Raw genomic sequence first — 27818 nt, forward strand, 5'->3', positions numbered from 1 at the left:
ATTGTCCCCAGACTAAATTTTCAGTAAACGCAGACTATTTTCCTTTATTTAGCGCATTCTTATTGACCTCAAATAGCTCTCAATATATTAGCTTTAATTTTTGTTCATCTTTTTTTACACTGAAACATCAAGCGTTATTTTGCTGTATACAGATGTTCTATGTACAGAACTTTAAAATTAGAAAATGGTTGATGGAAAATAAATTGGCATATGTTATTTTTTATCTCGACAAAAATCAACACAAACTCCAACAAAAGCACCTTAATAAGTTGTGTAATTTAAAACAAGAAATTTGAAATCCGTCATTTTAATGGAGTTGGTTGTTTTAATGTTAAAGAAAGAATTTGGAGATATAGAAAATCAAAATCAAACTATTCCGATATTATAAATGATAAATAACGAACAATATTAGCATACAACTTTTGTCCCGCTAGATTGGACAAATTGTGATATACATTGTGCGCCGTATAAAATTTGTTACGCGTGAGCACCTGTGTTACTTGCACACGCGTGTAACTTCGCGTGTTTGCGCATTGCTGGAAACTATTCACATTTCGGGAAACATTCCTGACATAATTTGTAATTTCTGCGAAACGACTCTTACGTGAGTTCAACCCGCCACACCAAACGACAGGAACAACCTGGCTTACTTCAGCTGTTATTCGAGCTTTAAAGCCGTCGTAAATACTACCGGAGCTGTCCCAATCAAATTTCAAAAGTACGTTCGTGGTACCATCATTCCCGTAATACTTCATATACGGCGGACGAGCTCGGCGCGAAATGCGCGCTCAATAAATATGATATCTCCCCTATCGCGAAATCTATGATAAATAGGATTTAAAAAAATTTTTTTTTGAAAAATCTTCATTTCACGCTCTGTTTAACCCGATTGGCGCATCTAAATTTGATACGTAAATACGCGCGCGTAAGATAAAAAAAAAATGCGTAAAGTCCAACATGAATTTATTACCATGCAAATGGCGCTAAAGTAAAATTGCTTGTTTCTCGCTTAGTAATCATGGTTCGTGAATCTGCACTTATCTTAAAATACATTATTCTTTATTTATTATAAAAAAAATATCTGCGATCTAACAATTTTTTGTGTTAAAGTAGAAGTGAAAAAAATTGTTATAAACATTTCATTAATACTGGACGCATTAATGCCAGTGTCAGACGAGCACTCTCTCTCTCCCTCGCCATCTCATGGAATTCATTAGGCGATTGTTTGTGCGATAATATACAAATATACGGACCGCGCGCACAACCCGTTATTACCGCCGTCAGTTTTCGTTTACATTCCAATTACAAAATTCTGCGGGAATAGCGTATTTGCACGATGAATCAAACGCAATGAAAAATACATAGCCCCGAGCGAATCCGTCTTAGCTCGTAACTGCAATGTTTATATTTGTATCGCACTAATGGAAACCACGTATTGTAGATCGAATACCTCAACATTTTTCTTCGTAAAATACGATTTACGATATTAAATGTGTATAAAGCAATACGGTTTCGTGCAGTAAGATGAACAAGATTTATAGATTTAGTAGATAGACCGGCAGACGTGCGTAGCGAATTACGTAGCGTGTTATGTAACACAATAATAACACACATTTATTTTTTTATAAAAATACATAAAAAGAACAACGACGTGATGAGCTTTATTTCAGTTTGCACAACGTTCCATGTTATTGAGATAATTGAATAAGAAACGTGATTTGAGATAAACACGCAACGTGAAATGTTGTACAAATTTAATGCTCGCGAAAGCGACTGGTTCTTGTTTGCCTGCTGAATCGCTGACTGTAACATTTTATCACGCGCTGATATCAACATCGAAATCTGCGAAACGCGCATGCTGAGAATCAGTCAGAGATTATCATACGTGCAGGTTCTCAAACGGCCAGAGCATCGATTAAATCGAATGCGAAACGCGCGTGCTGAGCCCGTTTTTTGATCGTGCTTCTTTGATATTATGATCGGCATCGGGAAATTCAACGTGGAAATTCAATATCCTACGGTAACTCGATTTATCAGTGCACTTCCTCGAGTGTATGTAACCGCAACGTCGAAGAAGAAAGGTCGACGACGACACGCGATTAAGGGATCGGAGGGACCTCCGCGCCGAACGCCGTCGATCGATATGATACGATCGATCAGGCGCGATCGAGGAAATTTTACGGTTTTTGCGATACTTTCTGAGAAGTGTTCTCCCCCTCGGGGGAACGCCTTTAAATCTCCATTTGCTTCATTGATTCCGAATGCGTGGATTACTAGGATTGCCACTAGCAGCAGAGCCACTCTGCTTTCTTACGTGACGATAATATCGGATGACTCTATGAAATCGCAATTCAAGGATCACGTTAAGTTCCGTATGCGTCAGCGAAGTGACAAAATCGCGTATAATACAGTCACCATGAAATCTGTACGTTCACGTTGTAAAAGACGTGTAATAAAATGATAAGAAAAGTTATTCGTACATTTACAGATTAGTTGGGAAAAATGAGCACTTTTTACATATATCATAGGATGAAAACGATATCACGTGTCTAATTCTAGAGATCAAACTACTCGTTGTTTTAATAATAAAAACAAAAAGACGATAAAACAGACTTGCAAGAATAGTCTTACAAAAATACAAGACCTTTGACCGTTTTGTCTCGAAGCAATACGTAATGACGCATATGACAGCTAACCTTTGAAGATCTAATAGCACATCTTAGTGTCTATATATCTGTACATATGAGATTCTTACATACACATGCATAACGCGGACAATCCCAGCCAAATACTATATGTCAAATTGTCTATCATTAACTTTTTGACAGTATTGTCACGGACAAACTACCTTAAACAAAAGCTGAAATACAGGTAACAGAGTATTTCGCGCATGCACCATTTAAAAATATTCAGCACTGAAAGGGTCAAAATAGAATTCCTATATCTATATATAACGGTCGGTGAGGAATATTGAAACTGTATTATATCTCTGATGCATCGACGCATAAATCTGTCAGGTTGATGGCATGTCCGATAAATAATACTTGCCGGGCAGACATACAAGGGATCTGATAGGTACATTGATCTCAGGTCACCCTCGGTGATCAGAAGCGCCCTATAGGCGCTCCTCGCCGTGCCACGCCGCGCCGTCGTAATCTCAGGGAAGTCTGCGCGAGTAATCGGGTGCAGTACCGGGGACGGCTCTGTCCCGTTCCGGCAGATGACGACGACCCTCTCTTATCGGGGCGTCGAATTGCTAATCTTCGCTAAACTCAGCGAACGGAAATCCAGTTAAGTGGGTGTCGCGACCGGCGACGGGGGCGGCATACACGGAGAGATCGAATTTCCTTTCGGACGCGGCAAAACTTGGGGGACAGTTTGGCACCCGATACCCACCTTCCTACCTACGATAATCCCGCTGCCCTCTCGCCACCCCCGTCGCGTCGCGTCGGCCCCTCTTGGCCCTTAGGGCCGCCGATATGTCTCGGCGCGAGAGGAGCCGAGCGACCGTCCATGGGAGCTTAACCCTTCTCCACCCTTAATTCGCTCAAGGGGGACGCTTAATCCGTGATGAGCAATCTAAATCTTGTTTCGTTTTTATTAATCTCGGAATTATCGCACAACACACACTAATCCCGTAATATTCTACCGCGTACACGTTATATAATCCCTTACGATTGTTTTATATCCTACGAAAGATTTCACAGATGTTATTGCATTAATTCTCTGTAAATAAATAAGAATGAACGTTTGATAATAGTGTTTAATTCGATGTAAGTGTACCCGTGCATAAATCAAAAGATACATTTGTCCGCTTCAATATCAATTACAAAATAACCGAATTACACACAAATATGCACACGCGAACATATTCGTAGTCACCCCCTCGTGACGCAGATTCGTTTCGCTTCACAATATTCGACAAGCTACTGTAGAAATGAATCCAGCAGACACGGTATGTCGACCGGTGCACGACCGATTTCACCCGCTCCCTAACTAGGGCTTTTTCTATCTCACGAATTGTTGGCGGGCGTTGGATGCAAGAGAAATGGAGAGAAGTTGCGCAAAATGGGAGATGGAAGGGAAAGAGAGAGGGAAAGAGAGGGAGGGAGACGGAAAACCGGACCCGTTTTTCAAGCCGCTTAACAACCGCCCCCGGGGTGTACCGATGCCGTCACACCCATCCTCTTGTCTGTTGCTACTGCCGCTGCTGCTGCCGCTGCTGCTGCCGCTGCTGCTGCTGCTGCTGCTGCTGCTGCATCAAGTTGCAACGTTGCAACGACGAGCGCAGAGCGGCGTCCCTTGTTTCGAGCGTGTCCACTGTTCGCATGTCCGCGGGACAGCTAATAAACGCCAATCATCCGAAAGATTGCCTCTGTTCATACTGATCGTGTACCGTTCGTGCCATGCAGCAGCCAGCCAGCCAGCCTTTTTTCTCAAATTTGCATCCCCATCTGCGATATCGCCTACCAATTACGCCGAGCTTTGTTGAACGACAAGTAGATTCAGTCGTACCGCGAAATAAAATTGTGAATCTTATTCAGAAAAATGTCGCTCTATTTAAAATTCTTCTTCGGAAATTATTTATAGAAAGTATATATCTTTTTCAAAATAATTTATTATAGAATAGGAAGGTAAAATATTCCTTAATAATTTTTTATTCGCGTATAAATCCACTGCAAGAAAAAGCTTAATATGTTAGCAATTTTATCTTGAAAAATCAACAATCCATTAAGTGATCAAAAGAGTGAGAGAAGAAATAACTGACGCCGCCGTAATATTGTGTAATTTTCTAAAATAACAACGTCGTCTCGGAAGAAGAACGTTTAATATCAAACGTGAAGATATTCGCGGCAGGTCATAACAGAACTGAGAATATTCTCAAGTTAAACAGCTGTGATACTGTCTGTGCTTCAAAAGGTAAATAGCAGAAAACTATAAAAGACATTTGGATTCGATCTCTTAGCGGCGAAAAGTAAATATCTCCACATCAAATCTTGAATCCATCGTTAATTGATTTTTCAATGGCAAATACATCACACGTTCATTGACTACGTCGACTACGATATAGACATCAGATTTAACAAATATTATTTATTATTATACTGGCTTGCCGTTCCAGGATCATGACATTCGCGTGCGTTTCGTGTGAATTAATCTATTTACATATGAAATAACTGATAAATAATGATCGATCGTTGTTCATCTTTTTGAAACACCCTGTGTATTTATGAAATAATTTTGTCTCCGTAAAACCAAAATATGAAATTTAACTTAAATGAAATCTGCGAAGTTCCGCGTAGTATTATTAAGGAAAGTTTTCGGATATGATATTTGAAGTTTACCTGTTGCTGAAAGAGAGAGCCAAAACTTGCGAATTATATTAATACAAATGGAAATTATTTAGTCGAAAATACATTACTGTCGCGTGAATATCAGATAGATTGAATAAATGCAGACGTATAAAAAGCACGGTAAGGCATCTTTCGTAGCATAACGGAGAAATGGCTTGGAACATGCTATTATGCGAAACTATTCCACTGCATTTCTTCGTGCTGCATTACGTAAATACGTTTTTATCCCGTAATAGAAATTTGCGCAAAGGCGTACCGTACTTTATACGCTGAGGATAATAGCGTTGTAAACTTCATTCGAATGTAAAAAGGTCGCGGGCATACTCAACAATTTATATGATTGAATACTAGAGAAACTTCTAAAAATAGGAGTCTATAACTTCCATTGTCTTTTTTTAAATATTTTCGTTCATATATCCGACAATTAGAATTTAAAAACAATGTATATTTATTATCCTGTATGTGTTTTATTGGAAAAAGTTTTAGTGCAAACACGTCGCTCAAAAGGCATATTTGTTGCGAAGACAATGACGAGAACAATATGCCAGGTACAGGAGGAACATGCTCGTGAAATTGATTCCATGGTACAGTGAGTATTCAACTAGAAAAAAAAGTTCACGCGAGCCACTTCACAATAGACCGAAAATGGAAAGTTTATTGAGAGTACGAAATATCCACGATCGCTCTCGAACTGCGCTTTAGCGGAGCATCGCCCTAGTTTTCTGCTGTTGCCAAAGGAGTGTTTAATAAAGTGCGCAGGGTGGCTTCCTCGGAGTTTCCAAATAGCGTCGCGTGCCGGTCGCTTTGAGAAAGCGCACTGCTCGACTACGGCTTCCACGGTCGTTCGTACGTGCACATTGTCCCATAGCGAAAATAAGGAACGGACATCCGAATGGCTTCATCCAATCCTTATTCAAAAACGGCATTTAATGATTATAAACGCTGTTGTAGTGAAGTAATCTCGAGAGAATTCGATAATTCCTGGTGACAATTGGAAAGAAAACTGCGAAACTGAATAGCATTTATTTTGTAACGAATGGATAGAATATAGTTAATTAAACACGAGTCGGAAGAACTCTGTCATTTTTATTAACACATAGTGCAAAAAATACACATTTATGAACTCATAAAATAAATATTATAGAAAAACTGATAATTTGGCCAAGTCAATGATATATTTTCAAAAAATCTCGGCATGGACGGATTTCTCCATGAAAAGAATTTTTCGAAGGTACAGAGATGTATTTAATAGTTTTACTAGCTAAGCTACGTAATCAGGTGAATTGTTGGCTCTTTCTTATTTACTATTTATTTTTACAAGATCGCATATGTATATTCCTTTTGCGTTATATGTATATGCTAATAAAATGACTGACAATGAGTCTCTCCGTACACTCACTCACACGTACAAAAAGAAAACTATTTAGTTTTTAGCAACTTCCCGATAGATGAGTCACTCTGTGGATCTCGTATCGAATATCGTCTCAAATCTCGTCGGTGTAAACTAAATCACTTATTGTACCGCTTTAATCCCCTTTCGGATGAGGATTGGATTGGACCCTTTAGGACGAAGTCCAAGTGATATCCTTGTCGTGAAGACGCATGAGAGAACAAGCTCGCGAGTTAAAAGAACGACCCGGGTTCTCTCGAGTTCGAAACGCGAGAAAAGCTTCGAGCAAGATCACCTCCGCGCAAAGGGTTAAATAAGGCGAAAGGGATCCGTATCCCTTTGAAGTGGCGGTAATACCCCCGGGGGGTTTAGACAAACGCGCGATCTCGCAGTCCCATCGTATCGATCCCCGCACGGAAGCTGCGCTTTTTATTATCGCTCCGCGCCACCGGAGGCGATAGCGCGAAAGGGCTTAACTTCGCGCCGTCTCTCCTTGTACCCGCCCACAATGGCACGGCGCGTCGTAAATAACCGCGGAATAATTCCGCTGGCGTTCCATTTGTAACGGTAAATTAGCAAACTACCGTCGCCGTGTAGCGCCGTGGCGCTTTCGCCCCGTCTCGCGAAACCAAAGAGGCGAAAACACCCCGGCGACGACGGCGACGGCGGCGGCACCGCCGGCGCTGTTTCGGTAATTAGCGAGGACATTACCCCGCAATTGCGCGGCGATTTACCCTCGAACCGCCGCACCAGGCGACATCGCTGCCAGAGTTACAGCGTTTCCAGGAGTAAAAAAGGAGGAGGAAAAAAAATCGTGCGCACAGCACGTCGGACTGTGGAGCTCGGGTACCAGAAGCGGTATGGACGATTACTCCATTCCACCGCTCGGCGCTTCATTGCGACTGTGCTTGGTATTTCGCTACATTTCGCAACGCGACGAATGATAGAGCGGCAGATTCTCTCGTCCCCGCGAGGGTTTCTATATTCTCGGCATTTGTACGCGTTGTCGTATTTAATTTTTAATGCGCAAACCTTGCCTCTTGTTTCCACATAATTTCCGTGCGAGAAGGAAGAGATGGGAGATTTACATAAAGAGAAGGGGGGGGAGATCCTTAAAGAGTCTCTCGCGGTAATATCTCTCTTGACATTTGAATATCGCGTAGAAATGGAACTTAACATTTAACCGTGCCTTAATAATATAAAATGGCTCGAAGTTAATTGAAGCGTGAGATTTTTCTGTTTCCATTTATTGTAATATTCCGAATCTGTCGTTGGCATATTTGATATTCGTCGGCATTATCTAGCTGTATATTTAAATATCAAATCGCGAGGAAATGTAACAATTTTTTACGCTCCTCGTAAGAGGCGCATAAATTATAGATTTGTCGGGGGAAACTCGTGTACTTCGCGTGTGTTTCGAAATTGCGTCGCGTCTGCGAATACGTGAATGCAGCAGTTGAAATGTCAACTGCTCTTCCTTGTTCGCGAAAATAACAGCGCCGGATGCAAGCGCGAAATGTATGCCAACAGGAGCATTGAATTATTCTCAGTTGCTGATAAAAACGAATCTCGATGAAATTACCATATGGCCGAGATAATATGCAAATGTAATATAAGCACGTAAATTGTTATTATGAATTCAGAAACATTTAATGATAACTTTCTGACTTGTTTACGAGCTGATACTCGCTCGCAAATTCCAAACAGGTTAATCAAATTATCAACTTTAAGACGTGTATCGAGATGAATTTTCAAGCGCGAGGATATAATAAATTACTATTTCGATTTGATGACATACATCGCCAATAAGTATAAAACGAAGAAGCATATCGCCTGCTGCATAATAATTGGTCTTAACACTTGCACCGCGCTGACACCGTGTTTTTGGAGCACTCACCCGAACACCCTGGGACTTAAGTCCAAAGGGTTTTTGAAAGCGTTTCTGTTACAAAAAAAAATCTATAAAAATTCATGTATCATATCTTTAAGGTTTCAAAAAGTGATTTCTATACTTGGGCTGGAACTGTTGCAATTTAAAAAATCGACTGTGCCTTTAAAAGGCCCACACACGGTGTCCGCGCAGTGTTAATATGTAAATTATCTCCTTTCGGAAAGGGAGACCTGAAACATTAGCAATTCGAGAGAAACGTATCGAGAAGAGCGTCAACCGCAACATGCGACGACGTCATCGGGAGAAAGTTGACGACCCTTTCCGCTTTTCTCCGAACAAATAATCGCATTACTCCCGGAAACGTGCGTCGCGCTGCGGACGACGAAGAAGAGCCATCGCAGAAATTATCGAGTTCGCTCGAGGAGATATCGGAGGCAGCTGAACCGTATATTAATTCCGCGCGTCGCTCGAGGTCGTTCTTCGTGGTGCCGGGAGTTAAAAGCCACCTCTCTCCTATACGTACACGGATTCAATCCGGAAGCCCCTCGAGCTTGCAAAACAACCACGTGCAGCTTGACAAACTTACGTCGATGTGCATGCGCGGCGGAGCACATAGGGGCCGTTCGTAGTGACGTGCAATGTGTGTATATAAGCCCCGGCCATGGCGTCCTATGTGCATACGGTAGGGGATGCTATACATAGCGGGGTTGCGGCGCGCGGCGGTATCGCGAGTAGGATACTGTCTGCGCGCACATAGGCCAAGGTAAGTAACTCGGTTTATCTTTAGCCGGGATCACCGTCCGCTGACGAGTTTTACGGCCGCGCCGAGAGACCGCGCGCCGCATTCTCGGGTAAACATCTCTTTTCACTTTCTCGGAAGGGACTTACGGGAAACGAGAGGCAACGCGGAGTGTGCCAATTTGCGTCGCGCGGAAAAAAATTACGATCTACCTACCGCGAGAGTAGAGTGCTCGTTGAATGCGTTTACGTTCGCAGTCGTCAGAGAGTCGTTGGATAACGCGGTACAGAAAAGGCTCCGGTGAAAATTCGCGACTTACATTTGGATGAATCAATGAGCAGTTATTTTTTTTTGCGTTATTTGCAAGAAATTTTCTCTCGCGCTATTTGCGATAAATCATAGAAAATGCAGAAAAGACCCCGTAAAAATGTGCAAGGCTTACATTCGAACAGATCGACACGTACGCAGTTATTTTTGTGGTATTTGCAACTATTATACTATTGGCAAGAAATTTCCTCTTACACTATTTGCAATAAATCGTAAGAAATGCAGCAAAGACCCTAGTAAAAGATGTGCAAGACATTCGGACAGATACGCAGTTATTTTTGCAACTGTTATACTATTGGCAGGGCATTTCCTTTTGCAGTACTTGCATAAAATCGTAATAAGTATTATTGAAATAAATTTTATTAAATTAAAAGAGAATAATATGCGAGAGTTTGTACAACGGCTAGGAAGATGCGTAACGTTTCATAATGAAATTCTTTTACATTGAAACAGCTATTTATGATGAAAATAACGTACTGGTGCTGAAAGTATGGCATTGATTTTACGTCAATATTGTCGATAACATTATTAAGGCGTATAACTGAGCGAACTGTAAAAAGGATATTGAAAGTTTTCACTCGTTAATATGGCATAATCAAATAGCATTCGTTCCTTGGTTAACACGAATGCAACGATGAAAAGCAGCATTTTGTTGCGATCCATTCAGTTAAATGACGTTTATTGCCAAAATTTGATACAGAGTAAAAAGCGATTAATGCCTAAAAGGATTATACGATACTATCGTTCGGTATACATAAAGATGTTGAGGTGGATATTACGATATAAACGTATTTGCATTTCCGTCCTGAAAACTGGCCGTCGCCGCATTATTTTCCTAATGAATGCCAAATGTCCCGCGTTATGTCGCAGTGTTTCCCTCGCAAACGGTCGCGACGAACGAACTCGATTCAACCGTGAGACGAGATGCAGTAATGACAATTACACCACGAGCGAATACACTTGACACTCAAATGACGCCAGGCGTGAATTATCTCGGAATGAACGCTATAACGGGTCATAAATAATAATACTGTCAGAACACTCTGAAGAGCACCTGCTAATGACGGTTTTTGTCTTCTTCGCGTGCGGGCGCAAAAAGTAGCATATAACAGAAGATAAAAACGAGATAAGATCTCACATTTCTTCGAAGATCTCGAACTTAATAGACACATTGACACATAATCGCATTAATATTGTTTCATAATGTACTCCTCGAATCGACGAGATATTCTCGTATTTTAAGCAAAAGACAGTTTTTTCCAAAGTCAAATGAGAAATTGTTCAAAGTCAGGAACGTCGAAATTCAAGTGTTAAATGCATGCCGAAACCGTATTGCTAATTGAGCATCGAGAGATAGACTATTTCAACCGACAGAGACTGACTATTTCATTAATAAAGCCTGTGCGTGTGTCGTGTTACTCTATTTATCTCGAAAACAGAGTCCGTTGCTGTCCGCCGCTCGTAACAACGTGACACACTAGTGTCAATTGCATCGCCGACATGCACGTCATGCAACCTAGCAATTAACCCGGCACCGACTCACGCGAACTGCTTAGAGTCCATGTACTTGGAAATTCGAAACTGTGTACTTTAAGCGGCCATTAACGTGAGACGTTCGTTACGGCAGGCTTTCGTATTTATGAAAACTGCTACTTATGCCGTAAAGGCGCAAGAGGAAGAAATTCTTAAAATATTTCGCTATAAGCTGTCAAATTCGATCGACCGGATTAATAGCGATTTAACATTTGACCTGCGGGAAAGCAAGTTCTGAGTGCCGTTAAAATGCCGAATTAATTAAATTCCATTAATTTAATCCTTTGAGATAGTTCTCTGATTAAAATTCTGTATCGGCTCATCAACGAGTTTTCCCAGGTGTCTCAGCATCCTTAAGTATAATTGGATATTCGAAACTAGCGCATAGTGCATTTATTTCATGAAGTTAAACGAACAATTTACATTTCGCCAGTTTACTTAAGACTTGTGTATTTGTGTCCAAGTTGGTTCATAACATTGCGAATGCTACAAAGCTCGATCGAGCAGATTGCAGTGGAAATAAATAAAACCCTCGAGTATTTTTTAACGATAAGAATCGTAATAAAATTTTTGAAAGTGTAACTATTTGCTTAAAAAGCATTTATTAAAATGCGACGACTATGAATTGCAAAATTATATCATTGGATTATATTATGATATCACGTTCATCACAGCGTCGCAATTATCGTGATTGATCGCATACAAATTCTATCGCATTTTCAACGTCGAGAGAAAGATCCCGTATATCGCGAAGAGCATACCCATAAGATATGCTATTAGAGATTCCTCTCTTGAATACTCCATCATGTCAAATAGCATCATATGGAGTACGCACTAATCCATTACTTCAACGAAAGAAGGGAGAATTTTCTCAAAAGTGTCTATTTTATAGAATAATTTTTCAATTGCTTCAAGAAGTAATATTTTCATTTATTTGTTTGTTTATTATAGAGCTACAACCTGTAGATCGCATCATTTCTTTCTGAATGCCGTAAGATCCGAAACACGCGTATCTTTCTTTGAGAATTTCCTCGATAGTTAGATCGCAGGAAAACGTTTTATTACCTCCATTTCCGATATAAGAACAAGTGCTGGAATTGTGGAATCCGACATTCTCGAAGGTATTTCTCTTAAAGACGTCAGCTCCGCTGCAGCAATTGATCCTTCGAGGCACCTAACTAACAGTACGAAATTTTATGAAAGCTCCGACGTGGAATAGTACGAAATTGCGAGTTTTTTTTTCAGTAGAGCGGAATGACACGCTAATCTTCTTTTAGCACGATTTATGTACGAAATTGAAATGATTCACAACAAATTTTGTAAAAATTTCTTTCGCGAGTTGAGAAGGATTTCTCACAACAGCGCGTAGAATTAAATCTGTTGTAATTAACTTCAAATTAAAGCGAAAACTGCAACTGCTCGATTTACATTGAGCAATCGTCGTCTGTTCGTTTTATACCGATGTATTCCGCATCTTTAGAAACTGTCGCATCTTTACAAAGTGACAAAAGCATACTGCGTTTTCTCGGCAGAGAAGTAGAGAGGAACGGGCGCGCTCGTCGCGCTTCGTTCTACTTGTCTGTCGCGATTCGTCCGTTTCTACTTCGCGCCTGGCGCTCGCCGTCGCGCGCGTTCAAGTTTTTTCTCCTAGCATTGCGAGCGCGACGTGATTCACGCAACGTTGTCGGCTTAGTTTGTTGAACGACGTAAACGCGACCACTTGCATGCAAAAAAGAAGGATAAAGATTTTTTTTAGATTAGAACATTGTCGGTTTAATCCAGGTGTAACTACTGAGATTTTATGTGTTTACCACAATTCGTCCGTTTCTACTTTACATCGTGCGCTTGTTACGTACAGTCAAACTTTTCAAGGGAGCACAAAATTCTGGCAATATATATGTATATATATTAGTGGAAACAAACATAATTAATCACATGAAAAACGCAAATCCTATTTTCGGAACATTGGAAAAACGTTACGAAAATATCATCAAGCTTGACGAATTGAAATATTCAACGATACATTTTTCGCTAATTGCCAGAAACATAGTACGATTATTGCATTTGCAATATGATACGTGATAAGTCTATTCGATGCCCAAAAATAATAATCAACATCTGTTTTCAGCCACGTAGATAAAGCCATATTGATTAAACTGAAATTGTTGAATTTGTGTACAATATCGCATAAATCCAACAAAACTGGACTGTGAAATCTATTAATTTATCTACACGCATATATTAATCTCACCGATCGCACGCGCAATTTCACATATATAAGTACGCTCATTCGTAATCACTATGATATTAATAAATCATTATATATACCGCTTAAAAATTATACTTATAATAATATCATTGCGGTATAATGCAAATTTATGCAAAAGCGGACTCACTCAATCTCAGATGTTTGCGTTCGTATTATTGACATTGTAATTCTCATTCATATGGCAGGAACTATCGCTTGTCTTACATTATGCATGCATTTTATGCATACCGCTACCGGGATAAGTAGTGGCGTAATTAGCGCGGTGTTAATAGTTTGTACTACTTGTTTGATACAATTCGCTTTCTTCTACCGTGTAACTCGCATTGCCTCGTTGAAACTCCACTTTGTCGTCTCGCGAGAACAATGGTGTAATTTATATGAATCCCTAAAAGCACAAAGTGAATTGCATACAGCCCAGGGTCTCTCTGGAGGGATTTATTTGCCTCTAGCGGCATAAAATCGACGATAATATTTCAAAAAGCTCGCAACATGCAGCATTACCGAGTTAATTACACAATAATTCGAATGAAATTCCTTATGCGAAGGAAGAGAGATTTAAAACACGCAGTACTTTCCAACTGAAAAAATAGCTGAAATATATGACATTATGCGAATCATATAGAAAATATTGAATAAATGTTGAAAGAACAATTTATTCAAATAATTTGTCATTGCATTTATGTTTTTAACTAACCGGAAGGAATAACTACTTGACAATTATATCTACATTTATACTCTCTGTGCTACTTGTCATAAATTTAATTTCGATTTAATAACGCAAACGTACATTCGGAACTACATCTCTAGCAACACACATGTTCATGACATATTTCTGGACCGCTTTTTCGAAACTATATTTTGTTTCTACCTTTGTACACGAAGTTTGTCGATGACGACGCAACGGCGTGCGGCGTGTACAATAATGAGAGAGGTATAACGATCGCGTTCTCTGATGGACATACCCTCTCATATACAGGCATCGGTGTATCGCGCGGCTGCGGGCATTCGCTCTGCACAACGGCTTGAGGAACATTAAACGGAACAAAAGAACGAGCATTTAGCACAGAGGAATGCGTGGCCTCCGACTCCTGGCTTGCACTTGCTTTGCCGGACGGAACCCACGAAGCCGAAAATCCTCGGGTATCCCGCACCCTCGCTGCGTACGCTACGGTTTCGCGCGTCTATTCTTCGCCCGCTTTGCGGCTCGACGCCGCCGCCACAATATGCGCGCATCCGACGTTACAATAAACGGATGACGAGCAGCAACCCCGCGTGTCTGATCCCTACGCGGCTACATTGGCTACGGAAATTTATACGCTATAAGATGCATACACACACATACTCTCGCAACGAGACAATACGAGCTAACAGTTGCGTTAAATAAATTTGTATGTATCGTTTTAAATTTAAACTTGCGCGCAAACGTTAATATATTTGACGAAAAATCGTGCTTTTTCCGATATTAATATGTCGCGACATTTTTATTTGTTCTTAAGAAAAAAAAATGATATAATTATGATATTCTTTAATAATATATTTCATAAACTTCTGAAATATGTGTATATACGAAATATCTTTGAGATAACATTTTAGTAAGAGAAAACGATGTTGGCGAACAAATAAGATACGTTGAAGAGAGTACTTGGAGGCTGCCTTTATTCTCCACGTCTTTTACACGGTTTTGTCATCGCTCAGTATATTGCAAATTTCCCGACGACGCTATAGCTGGGAAGTTCGCGAGTATTCGACCTTAACGGCACACCGTTTCACGCACTTATCCTTCCTGTATTCTATGGCACGACAAGGCTGCTGTAAACGCATCCGGCGTTATAATAAACGGCTGATGGGCCTCATCGCTCGCAGCTACAGCTGAATTCCGCGCGCTCATTCAACGAAAACCCCACCTATTATGTAAACTCGCGTTTTTGTGACCAAATTCCCTCGCACGTTTAGCCAGAGCATGCAAATGCAAATATTAAATTCTCGCAAGTTGACGTTTAATTACTTTAAGATATTATCTAACGTACAGTATAAGCATATCAAAATCACCGTTACGTAAAATTGCTTTTTTAAATATATTTAAAGGGTGTCGACGCTTGTTCAATTAAGATTTTATTAGTTAAAATACACCAAATTTTTTCTATATTTATTTCTTTGAATTTAGTTCGCCAAAACTTTTTTTTACCTTTTGTTTGCTCATGTCCCAATATTGTTGACATTTAATTTTTATTAAACGTCTGCTTTTAAGACATAAAATTTTGATCTCTATTCCACAATGAATGTACAGTATAACATTTTAATAATATAGTTCTTTTTCGGATATCACGTAATAACACATAATGGACGCCGAAGGAATTACTCTCATCCTTCTGTATATTTTTACTTGATGTCTAAATGAAACAAACAAGATGTGCAAAAAAATATTTCGCGATTGTAATATAAATATTAATTATGTTATTAAATTGAGTATAATCGAACATGGAATATATCAAAATGAAGCTAAGTCTTTTAACATGTAATCGTCTAAAAATAAGCGAACAAAAGCACCAAGACCGCAAAGCGAAGTCCTGTCGGCGCTCATGATGCCCAACACAAAGACGGCGTTATTTCGCCGAAAGAATTCTTCATAACGAATGTCACGGGCCGCAGGCCCGACGATTCTCCGGTCGTCGCCTTTGTGCTGGGGAAAAATCCGCGCGTTAAATCTCATGCTTGTCAACCGACGCCATTCTTCTTCTATCTGCTCTAGAGCCCGACGCCGCCGCAATACGTGTTCTGGTATCACAATAACCGGATGATAAACTACGACACCACGCGCGGCAGCGTGACCGTACAAACCGATCCAGGACCAACTCAGAGCCGGCTGACGATTCGCCAGGCAGTGGAGACGGACACGGGCAATTACACGTGCAGCGCCTCCAACACCAAGCCGGCATCGATCTTCGTCTTCGTCACCGAAGGCAAGTATAAGCAGCGTACTGTTTTCGTACAAAGCGAACTTCCTTAATCAATATAACGCGGTCGTCCCGGCAGTCTCTCCCTTAACTACCTTTCTCTCCAAACGGATACCTACTCGTAATGATCCTCGGACGAACGAAACTGAAAAACTTGCTTCAATCCGGACAGATATTTTACAGACGTTCGATGGACTATATACTCGTATTCAGACTATCTTTTCCTTAGTTACCTTCTTTCAAGCCAATTTTTGAAAGATTTCTCATTGAATACCTAGCTACATTGAGATATTTAATATTGAAATTGCTGACACCGCGAAGAAAGATTAGGTACATCAATCATGATTTCATCAAGAATACATCGGCTCCGAAATCGTCGGAAAGCCTGGCTTGAGGGAAGATACGCGATTCCTGGCAGAATTCTATAAGTCACGCGAAGAAAAGAAAATCCATTCCCAAATTAAAAATGTCGCCGTTCTGATTGAAAGTATTTATTCTCCTCTCGCGCGAGAATATCCAACATTTCTCTTATACCTACGATTATATAACGTCGCACATAAATATATATCTATATATTGAATAAAGAAAGAATAATTTCAGTAGAAAAAGATAACTCACAGGTCTGGTGATTTTTATCGAACGAACGCACGCGAGAAATATTTAAATAGCAATAGACATTTTTAAAGCAGAGTGCAGAGATTTATAATAATGAAAATTGCACTGTCCACGCGGAAACATGGGAGCAAAACATTTTCCAAAATTGCCTAACATTCTCCCAATAAAAAAGTACATTTATTTGACAGCAATATCCCAAATTCCGCTTCACAGGACACAGTTCCTTTTTTTCTCTATGTTTCTATTTCCGTTTATACACGGGTTGCGCGTGGACGAGTATACGCGGCGCCGTGTATATGCGTGTGTATATGTACGACGATGTGCGTGAAAGAGAACGACGAGTCTCCCCGGTCCTTCAACGATCGATCATTCGCCGCCGCCGGCCACCCTCCGATGTGTGTATATAGCGCGATTTAACCCCTTTCTAACAAGGGCCGTGGCTGGAGAAGAAGCCCAAGGCTCTTATGGCAAAAAGCGGTCCTCATCGACTCGGTGTTGTTGTCGGAAAATCCGCGCGCACGATGATTTTAGCTGCAGCCCGCAATTTTAGGTCCGCCACGGTCGCCGCCGGTAATTGATGTGAAAGGATGAGGACACACAGTCGCGAAAATCTTAATTGGATTACGAGAAACTCGGTCGGCCAGAAGATTTATTATGCAGATATACAGAGAGAGAGAGAGAGAGAGAGAGAGAGAGAGAGAGAGAGAGAGAGAGAGAGAGAGAGAGAGAGAGAGAGGGGGGGAGGGGGCGTCTCAACTCGGGATAAACGCGTTTTCGCGGACTTTTGATATATGCATGTCGCCGGATGTGAAGAAATTGTAATCTCACGCGATCACAGCTGCGATTAAACACGGGGAATATTACGTTCTAATTACGTTAGATAGACAGCGGATGATTGCTTAACCCGCGAGATGTACGTCGAATTTAGCGGGATCTCTTTGAATAGAAGGCGTCTTGTATCTATCTGAAGACAGTTTGTTCCTGACACGGCGAGAGAGAGAGAGAGAGAGAGAGAGGGGAGGAGAGGAGGGAGGAAGAAAGACAGAGAGTAAATGGAAGAACAATCGTCGTGTAATGCATTCGGCTTTAAACTGACAAGTGATATGCCGTTAAATGGATCCCACGTGACGCTTCGCGCGACAGAATAGAGCGGTTTCCGTTGAAAACGATCAAACGAGAAATCGGGTACAGCTCCCGGCCTCTTGGCCGGCCGATAGCTCGCGCGCTCCGATGGAACTGACACGCGAGGAGCGGCGGCGCGGCGAGTCCATCGCGTGCGTGATAAACCGCTATACGAGCGGTCCCTTCTGTTCCGCGAAGTACTAAGCTTTCAGGTTAAATTTTGAAGATATGGACTCCATTACCGCGCGGCACCGACCCGCACACCGAGGCCGACGCGAGTGCACGCGCGCGTGTGTGTCGCGCGTACGTATAGCGAGCCGCGCGGCGCGGCGCGCGGCCCGTAATTCACGGCCCCCGGGAACATATGGGGCGACGCCTCGCGCCGTAAATTACGGTAAAAGTGTGCATGCGCCGCGTTTCGGAGGAGACACGTATCGCCGATGAATGTTGCAAATCTGGCGGTTCTCGCGCGCGCAACGGCGCGTACCATGAATTTTGATATTCGGGAGACAGGAAGAAGGATCCGCGCGCGAGCCGCTCTCTCTTTCTCTCTTTCTCTCTCCCTCTCTTTTATTCGCCTCGTTTGGCAAATTTACGATAGGATTATATCACGCCGGTCATTCTCCGGACGCGATGATATATCGATAGGCCAGGTCAAGGCGGTCCGCGATATTATTAATGACGAACGGTGACGTAACGCCCGGCCCGGGACAAATGCGGTCGTCAACGTAGGCGCCGCGACGTCGTCGAGTCTGCCCGCGGTGAGGTTGTGCGATGCCCCCGTCCCGTATACTTATTTAGCAAGCAATTTTTTGTACCTATTCTTGTACGAGCTATTACGAAATGATTCTTCTCCTTGCCGTAATTAGAAAATAGAGCTCGACCGCAGAACTATTTAATTCTTTTGCAGTCCAAATTAATTTTCGCAAATGAATATTTCTTTCTCAATTTCATCTAAACTGCGCGAGTCTAGTATATGAGTCAAAGAACTTTTATCATTCCTTGGAGGAATTTATGGATATTGCAAAAATACAGTTTAATTACAATCGTCTTTTGGAATGCTTTGAGAACTATGAGAAAGGCTACCGTAAAGCATCATATTTAGCTCGATGTGGCACTGCAAAGGATTAAACGACTTGAAAAATTAATACGTTAATACTAATTTTTAGGTAATTTCTCCTTCAGGCCGCGTAGGTCGCATGTACTTCACTTTGTCAAGGCTAATAGTTTTGCTTGTATGAATTTATTCTTATTAAGAAAAAGTATAACAATGTTTTTATAAGTATATAATTACATTACATATAATATTTAAACATTAAGCATTAATACATGATTTTATGAAATATTTTATAATAATGTTACATGTAATAGCGAAAATATTGAATGGCCTGAATGGAAAGTTCAGCGAGCGGCGCATACCCCTTCACAGGGGGACGCGTTGCAAAGAGTTGCAACAAAGTGAGCTCGGGGAGGGACGACAATAATTTTACTTTTGTTAGATGTATAACAAGGGGTAAAATTATTCTCTTCGCTCAACGTAGCGTGGGCTTTTTAATTCTCATACGGCAGTAACTTCCATGCGAATTAGAAAATTCTTTCCATATTTGACACAGAAACCTCGTTGAGTTATTTGCACGCGCTCGACACGTCCGTTTCGACGTTATAGCGTAGCTTGGTCGCGACACATATCCATTTCACTCTCGCTTGCGGCGCGAGATAGAGATTAATTATTAGAAACGCGTAATAATGAAATGAAATCTCCGCTGGCTGCGCGCGTTTCCGTTTGACCGAGATTTTTAACCCGGTTGCTGCTGAAGAAACGCCGCGAGAGTCTCGACGAACGTATGTCTCGCGTTAATGGCGAATTAATAATAATAGAGCTCCCGAAGTATGTATAACTGTTCAGTTACACCCGGCACACACTCGGACTAGGTAGAATTATGCTTGTAAATATTGCCCGCGAGATCAGTGCGTTGCCCAACGTTACCCGGCTGTAATGATAGATAACTACTAACTTACTTCTCCGGGTCGGTTAGTGCGTTCCCATCCGCTCTCTCTCTCTCTCTCTCTCTCTCTCTCTCTCTCTGGTTATTTTGATCCGCTCGTACGAGGAAACATCGTAAAATCCTTAATGAATATTGCAGAACTTGAGACAGCCGCTCTATCCGGGAAATTCCGCGAGCTTCGCGCGTGACGCGAGGGCGAGGGCGAGGGCGAGGGGGAGGGGGAGGGAGGGAGAGAGGGAGAGAGGAAAGGGTGGAAGACTCGACGGTGTCGCAATAAATTATCTAAACGCCGCGAAACGCCGAGGGGTAAATTGGCTTAGCGCAACGATACTAGATCGCAATCTTGTTAAAGACGGGGGGCGGACACACCTTTCCTGCGTCGCGGAAGACGGCGGCGTTAAACCCAACTTCCAAACTCGATGTCGACGAAGCCCCGCGGCGATCCCCCGGCCCACCCTCCCCTCCGACCAGTTGTCATCAGCTCGTAAACCGGTGTTTGCATCTAACGCGCGTATATTGCGACCTTTGTCTTCTCTCGGCTAACCGCAAGAATCGCTCGTAAAACTCTTATTTACGCTTTTCTGCCAATTATAGCGCGTACAAATGGTTCACGTTGTCGCCAGGATTCCGACGACGACGACGACGACGACGACGGTTCCACAACGGTTGTTCAGTGAACAATAAAAGTGCCGTAAGCGGGTACTTCATCCAATTTTTGTATATAAACACGACTATCTCGGATTCCAATTAAGTTTTAATATATATATATATATATATATATATATCTTTTTATTTTAATTTTTTCTATTACATTTTTAACTCAGTTTTTCTTATAAATTATCACATTATTCGCGTAAACATATATTTATACGTACACACATATACATATATACACATTTTTAATTGATCTTTCTTGGAATAAATTGTAACAAGTTTATGCAAATAATTTAGTAATTTATCCAAAAAGCTCAGTTAAAACCTAAAAGAAAAAATTGAAACAAAACAGATTGAAATATGCAAGAAAGAGGGCAGCATAATATTATCAAAGGAAGAAAATTTAGAGTGTTGTTAAAGAATATTCGCGATGTTAATAGTAAAGAGAGAAACGGTGAGAAATAGATATCGACAATATAAAGTAGAATTAAGCTGCTCGGTCTGAAACGACTTCATTTTGTACATAACAGCGGCGAACATAAAATTAACTTTGCGTCGTTCACTTGCCCTGAATTGTTAAAGCCATTTTTACCAGGAATACGTATTCTCTGCCGATGCTCGAGCGTGTTCTCGATCCACGAATGTCTCCACAAAAATAAAAACTACATAATTTTACAGAAACATTCTTGATGAATGCGAGGGACCAAAAATTCCGTGGCGCAACGGGAAGATAAATCTAGTTTCTTGCAAGATGCAAAATAGAGTGTCTTTCTGCGCGGCACAATTTATAAAGTAAAGAGGGAGATAATGATCCGCATTAGATGAATAATATTTATCCATCTTCATCCTTTTAGTTGATAGAGCCGTTTCGTTTCATCATGAAAAATGTATGAGCCAGTGAGAATTCTTATTAAATGGTTCTCGCTACGAGGGGATCGGAACATTAAATCCTCGCCGGGTTGTGCCAGCTGTTTGTCATTAGGTTTTGAGAGCGTCTTTACAACCGATGCACGTAGGCCGTAAATGCTGAAATGCACTCTCTGACCCAAATCACGATTCCTACGTAGATTCTGGATCATGCATCCGAAGCATCGTGTTATTTTTATGAACACACGGCTACGCGACTCAGTGAATATCCCAAAATTATTTCGATACAGAGTCTGATCATCGTTTCTTTTCGCGATTTGTCAATCTTTAACTCGAGAATTTTTTACAAAATTTAAAAAAAAATGTAAAGTTTATTGTTGTCGCTTTTCCGCGATGCCGATTGGTTCTCTTGCTGCGCTTACCTTATTTGCAGCTGTCATTGTATATTTTGACAGTTGTGTGTATCAAGGAGTTAATAGTGTAATAGTAATAGCATAATGTTAAAGCTAAATAGCGCGCGCGAAGCGCGCGTCTATAGTGTCTAGTATAATAAAATATACAAAGTTTGTATAAGTGCCGCGCTTATAAATAAATCTCTTCAGTTTAATATTCGCGGTAAATAATAAATGTGTACGGGATTAATCATACAAATGCACGAATTAATTACGTAAATATTTTATAATGCGTTATAGAATTCGCGTACGTTCTGGAACAAGTTAAGGCATTAAAAGCTTCTTATAAATATATAAGCCGGGAGTCATTAAATTCCGCAATCAATGCATGCACGTAATTCTGTAAATGTTTGAATGCACTTCGATTTAATTGACAAAGTTTGTGCAGAATCTTATTCACAGACCCAAGAGCTATTCAGTTTCCGCAATCAATACTATTGGCTCCGGTGGATAAGTTAAGCTCTCCGTCATTGTTAGTCAAGAACGCAGTCAGTTCGGCCGCAAAGTTACGACTCACACAAAAATAACCAATAAAGCAGCTACATTATAAATACAACCTTCGGTGAATCCTCTCTCCAGAAAATGTTCAGAAAATTCAAATTACAATACCGCTGACTAGAAAACAGTTTCAATCTTCTTTTGCAAACAAACGATATAAAAGAAATCGTAAGACTCTTTCTCGCAAGACTGTACTTGGTGATTTCGGAATCTTCTAGGAGATACAGTTTATAGCGATAAAGGATGCCCTGATATTATGGCGTGTTAATATCGCGCGGCAATTTTTTTCTCGCCGCCAAAAGATAAATTTGTTAGGGAAGGGTATAGGGGCGAAAATATAAAAGGGCAAAAAGCACGTCGCGTCGGCGTCGGTCGGCCGCAAGCGAGACATGACGATGTTTACGGCGTTAACCATCCTAGCTGAGTGGCTCGTATTTGCGGTTTGACGAGTATGGGGAATAACTCCGTTTAACGGCGGGTCACTATGCTTCTATTTGAGAGGAAACATCATCAAGGTCTTCCCAGGATTGGCGCAAAACCGGAGCAAATATCGGCCTGTGGTTAATTAACCGCGGAAGTTTAATCAGCGAGAGTGACCCTATAACTCCGGATACGAAATAAAAGATAGCATGCACGATCAATAGCGGGAAATAAATCTATTCCAAAGTTAAAGACCGGCGCGAAAGAAGATATGATGCTCTTCTCTCTCAGCGAAATACCATCTTTCCAAATACCGTTTGTCTCACCGTTCTTAAAGATCAAACATTAAATTTGCGTATTGCACCGTTTGCAAAATCTTTTAAATCTTAATTAATTAATTTTCACTTAATTAATTAAAAATTAAAAATAAATAATGAAGGAAGTGTAAAAAGCAAAATTATTAGTGGAGAATTTATTATTTATAAAAATAATATAAAGTAAATTTTAACAATCGTGAATTTGCATTAATTAATTTGCGATTAATTATATTATGCGAATTTACATTTAGTTAAAAATTACTTTATATCTTTCTACAAATAATAAATTCATCACTGATTTTATTATTTAATTTTGTTTTATACTTCCTTTATTAATTGTTTTTTTTATCTCGAAACAATAATATAACGTCTTTGTATCTGTGCTTTATATACATATAAGCAATGATTTATGAGAAGACAAATTTCTCTTTTGCAGTCATTAACAGAAAGATTTTCTCTAATTATCTCCGCTGTGTTCTACATTCTGCGCCTGTAGGAAATTAATCATGTCGAGAGAAAATGCACTTTGGTAAAAATAAATTTCTTATAAGTCTCACATACATAAGAGGTAAATAAACTTTTGCGAAGCATGACTTCGCGTCACATTCGTTTCTTTGTTCATTATCGATAGCCGCGACGCGTAAACCCAAAATACGCAGGCGCCTCGGATAATAACGGTATAAAATACATTTTCGGAAACAAACGCAAGGGCCAAGCGTCTTTTGTAAGCCGGCGAATAGGTGAAAAGCACGCCGTTCACAATAGACGCCTTTATTTCGCGTGAAAGGAGAAATCGCGATGGTCTTCCAGTTCAGAGGTGCAAGCCCGACAAAACGAAACATTGACCGTTAATTAGCCGCGAACGAGTTATAAGACCGCGTTATAATGCCTGCACGCAAATCGTACAATGGGGTAATGCGTGCACGTACGTGCCCCGGATCGATGACACAAGAAAATCGGCCAAACCGAAGAAATCTGTATATTAGATACGCGCGCGAACGGAAATCAAGATTTCAAGTATTTTGAGAGAAAATACAATTATCAAAATGTCCTATGAATTAAAGAATTTATTAGAGTATAATCTTATTAGAGTAATTTTGCCGGAATCTCGTTCTTAATTTTTAAATATGCAGCATTGGATTAGAACGTATTTTACCCACTAAATCTTTTGCCTTGAATTAAAATTCTGGAACAGCTAGTTGGTTACTGAAGGCTACTTGCATGTATATCAACAAAAGTTTTATTCTAGCGTACCTTAAAACATGCCGTGACATACTTTATATCGAGACTAACTATTATAGTATGTTTTACGTATTGTAACCTACTTTAACGTACTCTGACTTACCCTCCCCAATTATGTATACTTTGTTCCATTAGCAATGAAATTGATTTGTTAAAATAGTATATTTATTTTGAAAAATGTTCATATACATACAGGCACAGCTCTAACTATAATATGTTATTATCATATTATTATTACTGCGTTATTTTAAAATAATAAATATTAAAAAGAAAGTCTATATTTTCACATCATATAGTTACGTATATATGCGTGTATACATAATTCATTCAACAATTCTCGCATTTTCCGATTATAATTATGTACATACTAGTTTCAGTTCACCCAGATAATAGCTTTTGATAAAGTAAATATTTCCTCGTCGAGAGATTTGCGAGAAACAATGTAGATTAAATGTTAAGTCGCTTTTCCTTCAATTAGCAACGAATTCTTGCATTTTGAGCATTCTTTTTAACTTATTTATTAAACGTTTTACATTTCAGATTTTTATTTACTCGAAGAGAGAGAGAGAGAGAGAGAGAGAGAGAGAGAGAGAGAGAGAGAGAGAGAGAGAGAACGTAATTAAATAATAAAACTGAATAGATTAACATTTTAGTCATTCCAATTTATATTAGCAGCCACTTATTTTAGATCTTAAATAACACTTGTTTAATTTAGATTTAATTGATTCGATTATAATTAAATTATATACAATACCTTATTTGGAACTCCTGTTAAAGAACGTTTAACTCGATTGAAGTCATTTTTCTCATAATTTTCTCTATCAAAATGGCATTAAATCATAATACACATACATATAATTTTGCTTCTCACGACTATCACTCATAAATATCTCGAATAAGTAATTCATTAGATTGCATATATTAAGAACGAGATTAATAAGGCGACGCTGCTGATTGAAAATAGTTCCCTCGTATCTAATACTAATTATATACTTGTCACCCATTGATTATCTCCAATCTCCGTAACGACGAATTAATATCGGCACGCCATGACGCACGCGATATTGTATAACGCAATTTATAATACGCGGCATATATCTATTATCAACATTAATTATTCCGCGGGGTAGCTACGACGCACGGTGTGAGTAACTACGACAGTAATTAGCTCAGTAATCCACGGCGCATTCTGTGCAGTTCCACGGAACACAACGGCACGATGCGTCGGAGCGTTGGCAAGTAATTTTGTATGCAACGAGAGACGCGCCGCCGCGCCGCGCCGTGCCGCGCGCGCCGGCCGAGTCCGCGCCGCACCGGAGTCCACAATTTCAATTGGAAATTATAATGGAAATCTACGCCCGGAATTTATTTCGGATCCCCCGCGGGTCGCTAATCCGAGTGAAAGAAATCCGCGTTACAACGACGTTCCACAACGCGAACGATGTTTACGTCACGCAAGGAAAAAGGGAGATTTTATCTCTTACTATCGATCGAAAATCCGACGTCATTTCGTCGAGTCGAGATTCGAAACGAGCGCTGGAAGAAAACGCAATTTCTCCTCTTCATTCCTCAATTCTTTAGTACGTTCGACGCCGTAACGATCAGCGTAAGCCAGCATTACAATTACAAAAATATGTGACACTGACTATGCAACACCGTCCATATTCAGAGTGTTTGTTAAGTATTATTCAATATTTTAGAAGTTGATTTCTGACATCATTTTATGAAGGAAAATATAATCATATTTTCTTTCATAAAATGTCTCAAGTTCTCTTTTCAGAGACACAGGGTGTTAAAAATTCTATAAAATTATTATTTTTCTTAATAGCTCCTAAACAAAAAAAAAAGATTTCTTTTTCAAACTCGGGCCAATAAATAAATAGGATATTACTTACACTTTTTACTTATAAAACATGTATCTGAATTTTACCTAATTGCTTTTGGAGGAAAGAGGTACAACTAACATAGAATAGTTCATTTAACTTAAAGATATACTTGTATCAAATTCGATATGTTAACACTTTTAAAAAATTGGAAAAAGCTTTTAAAAAATTGAATTTTCTAAAAGTCTTTTTATTTACGAACTATTAAGAAAAAACGATAATTTTATAAAATTTGTAACATCTTATATCTCTGAGGTCTTTAAGACCATATGTTCACATAAACTTTTCTTCGTGAAAGAACCTCAAAAATCAAGAACTTTTAAAATATTGAACAATACTTGAGAAACGCCTCGTATAAAATACTATGTTGCGAACATAAAGTGAATCAGAAAGTAAAGTCTCGAGCACATTTATAAAGAGATTCACGTTTTTACTTATCGTACAAGCCTCTTAGAAGTCAAATCAATTCTATAAAATATAAAAGAGAAAACCGACGAAGCTATAAATTATAATTACATGCTTTGATATTAAAATTAAAAAATTTATAAAAAGCGAAAACGCGATCAGTTTAATTTCTTAAGGCTTATATAATTGCATGCCCAATACCATTTTTAGCTTTATTTCTGTAGGGTCTACTGAAAACTTCTATCAAGTACTCTCACACCATAAAAAATCGCAATAAGATATGTATCAAAATTAATTGCTATTTAGATGCTAATTTAATGCTCTATTCCTGATTTTAGTGTATCAAGTCGTTTAGCAGAAATTCGCCTTTGAAAGTGGGGATGCTAGATATCAAGCTAGCACCTCCAATCCTAAATACGTACAAAAATAAAAAAGTAAATACCGCAAAATTAAATGCTTTAAGTGCTTTCAGGAGCAATTGACAGAATTGAGTTACCTGTTACAATTTAAAAGATACAAACTAAAAAATTCTGGTACATATCTTATTCCGATTTTTTATAGTAGAAGTGCTAACTTGACAGAGGTCTATTAAAATTCGTGTTAAGCGCGCTAAATGCGCTGCTATTTAAAAGTATCCCATCAAGTGTTCAAACACCGAATATTCAAGCAATAAGACGCGCGTATACGGCTGCCGAAGCGCGGGGTCCTGGAATTCGCATTGATCCGTCCGTCTTGACTTTCGCGCTCGCCCCAACATATACACACACATTCATATATACACGCGCGTAGCGTGGCACGTTCAATATGAATAATGGATTCAAATCAAACCAGCCGTTTAGCGTGAAAGCGTGTGCCGCGGATTCGCGTCTGTTTGCATATG

The 27818-nt window shown here is 39.9% G+C and overlaps 1 protein-coding gene across 11 annotated transcripts in view; it reads left to right on the forward strand.

Moving 5' to 3' along the window:
* Positions 1-27818, forward strand: part of Dpr12 (defective proboscis extension response 12) — a 256117-nt gene that overhangs the window by 221541 nt on the left and 6758 nt on the right. For all 11 annotated transcript variants that reach the window (XM_071714743.1, XM_071714740.1, XM_071714735.1 and 8 more), the window contains one exon: positions 16253-16463. In XM_071714743.1, coding sequence (XP_071570844.1) covers positions 16253-16463 — 211 coding nt within the window. The remainder of the gene's footprint in view (positions 1-16252; positions 16464-27818) is intronic.

Source organism: Temnothorax nylanderi, unplaced genomic scaffold (genome assembly GCF_030848795.1).
Source record: "Temnothorax nylanderi isolate EJ_2023f unplaced genomic scaffold, tnyl_v1.0 TNYL_tig0145_pilon, whole genome shotgun sequence".
NCBI classification, from domain to species: domain Eukaryota; kingdom Metazoa; phylum Arthropoda; class Insecta; order Hymenoptera; family Formicidae; genus Temnothorax; species Temnothorax nylanderi.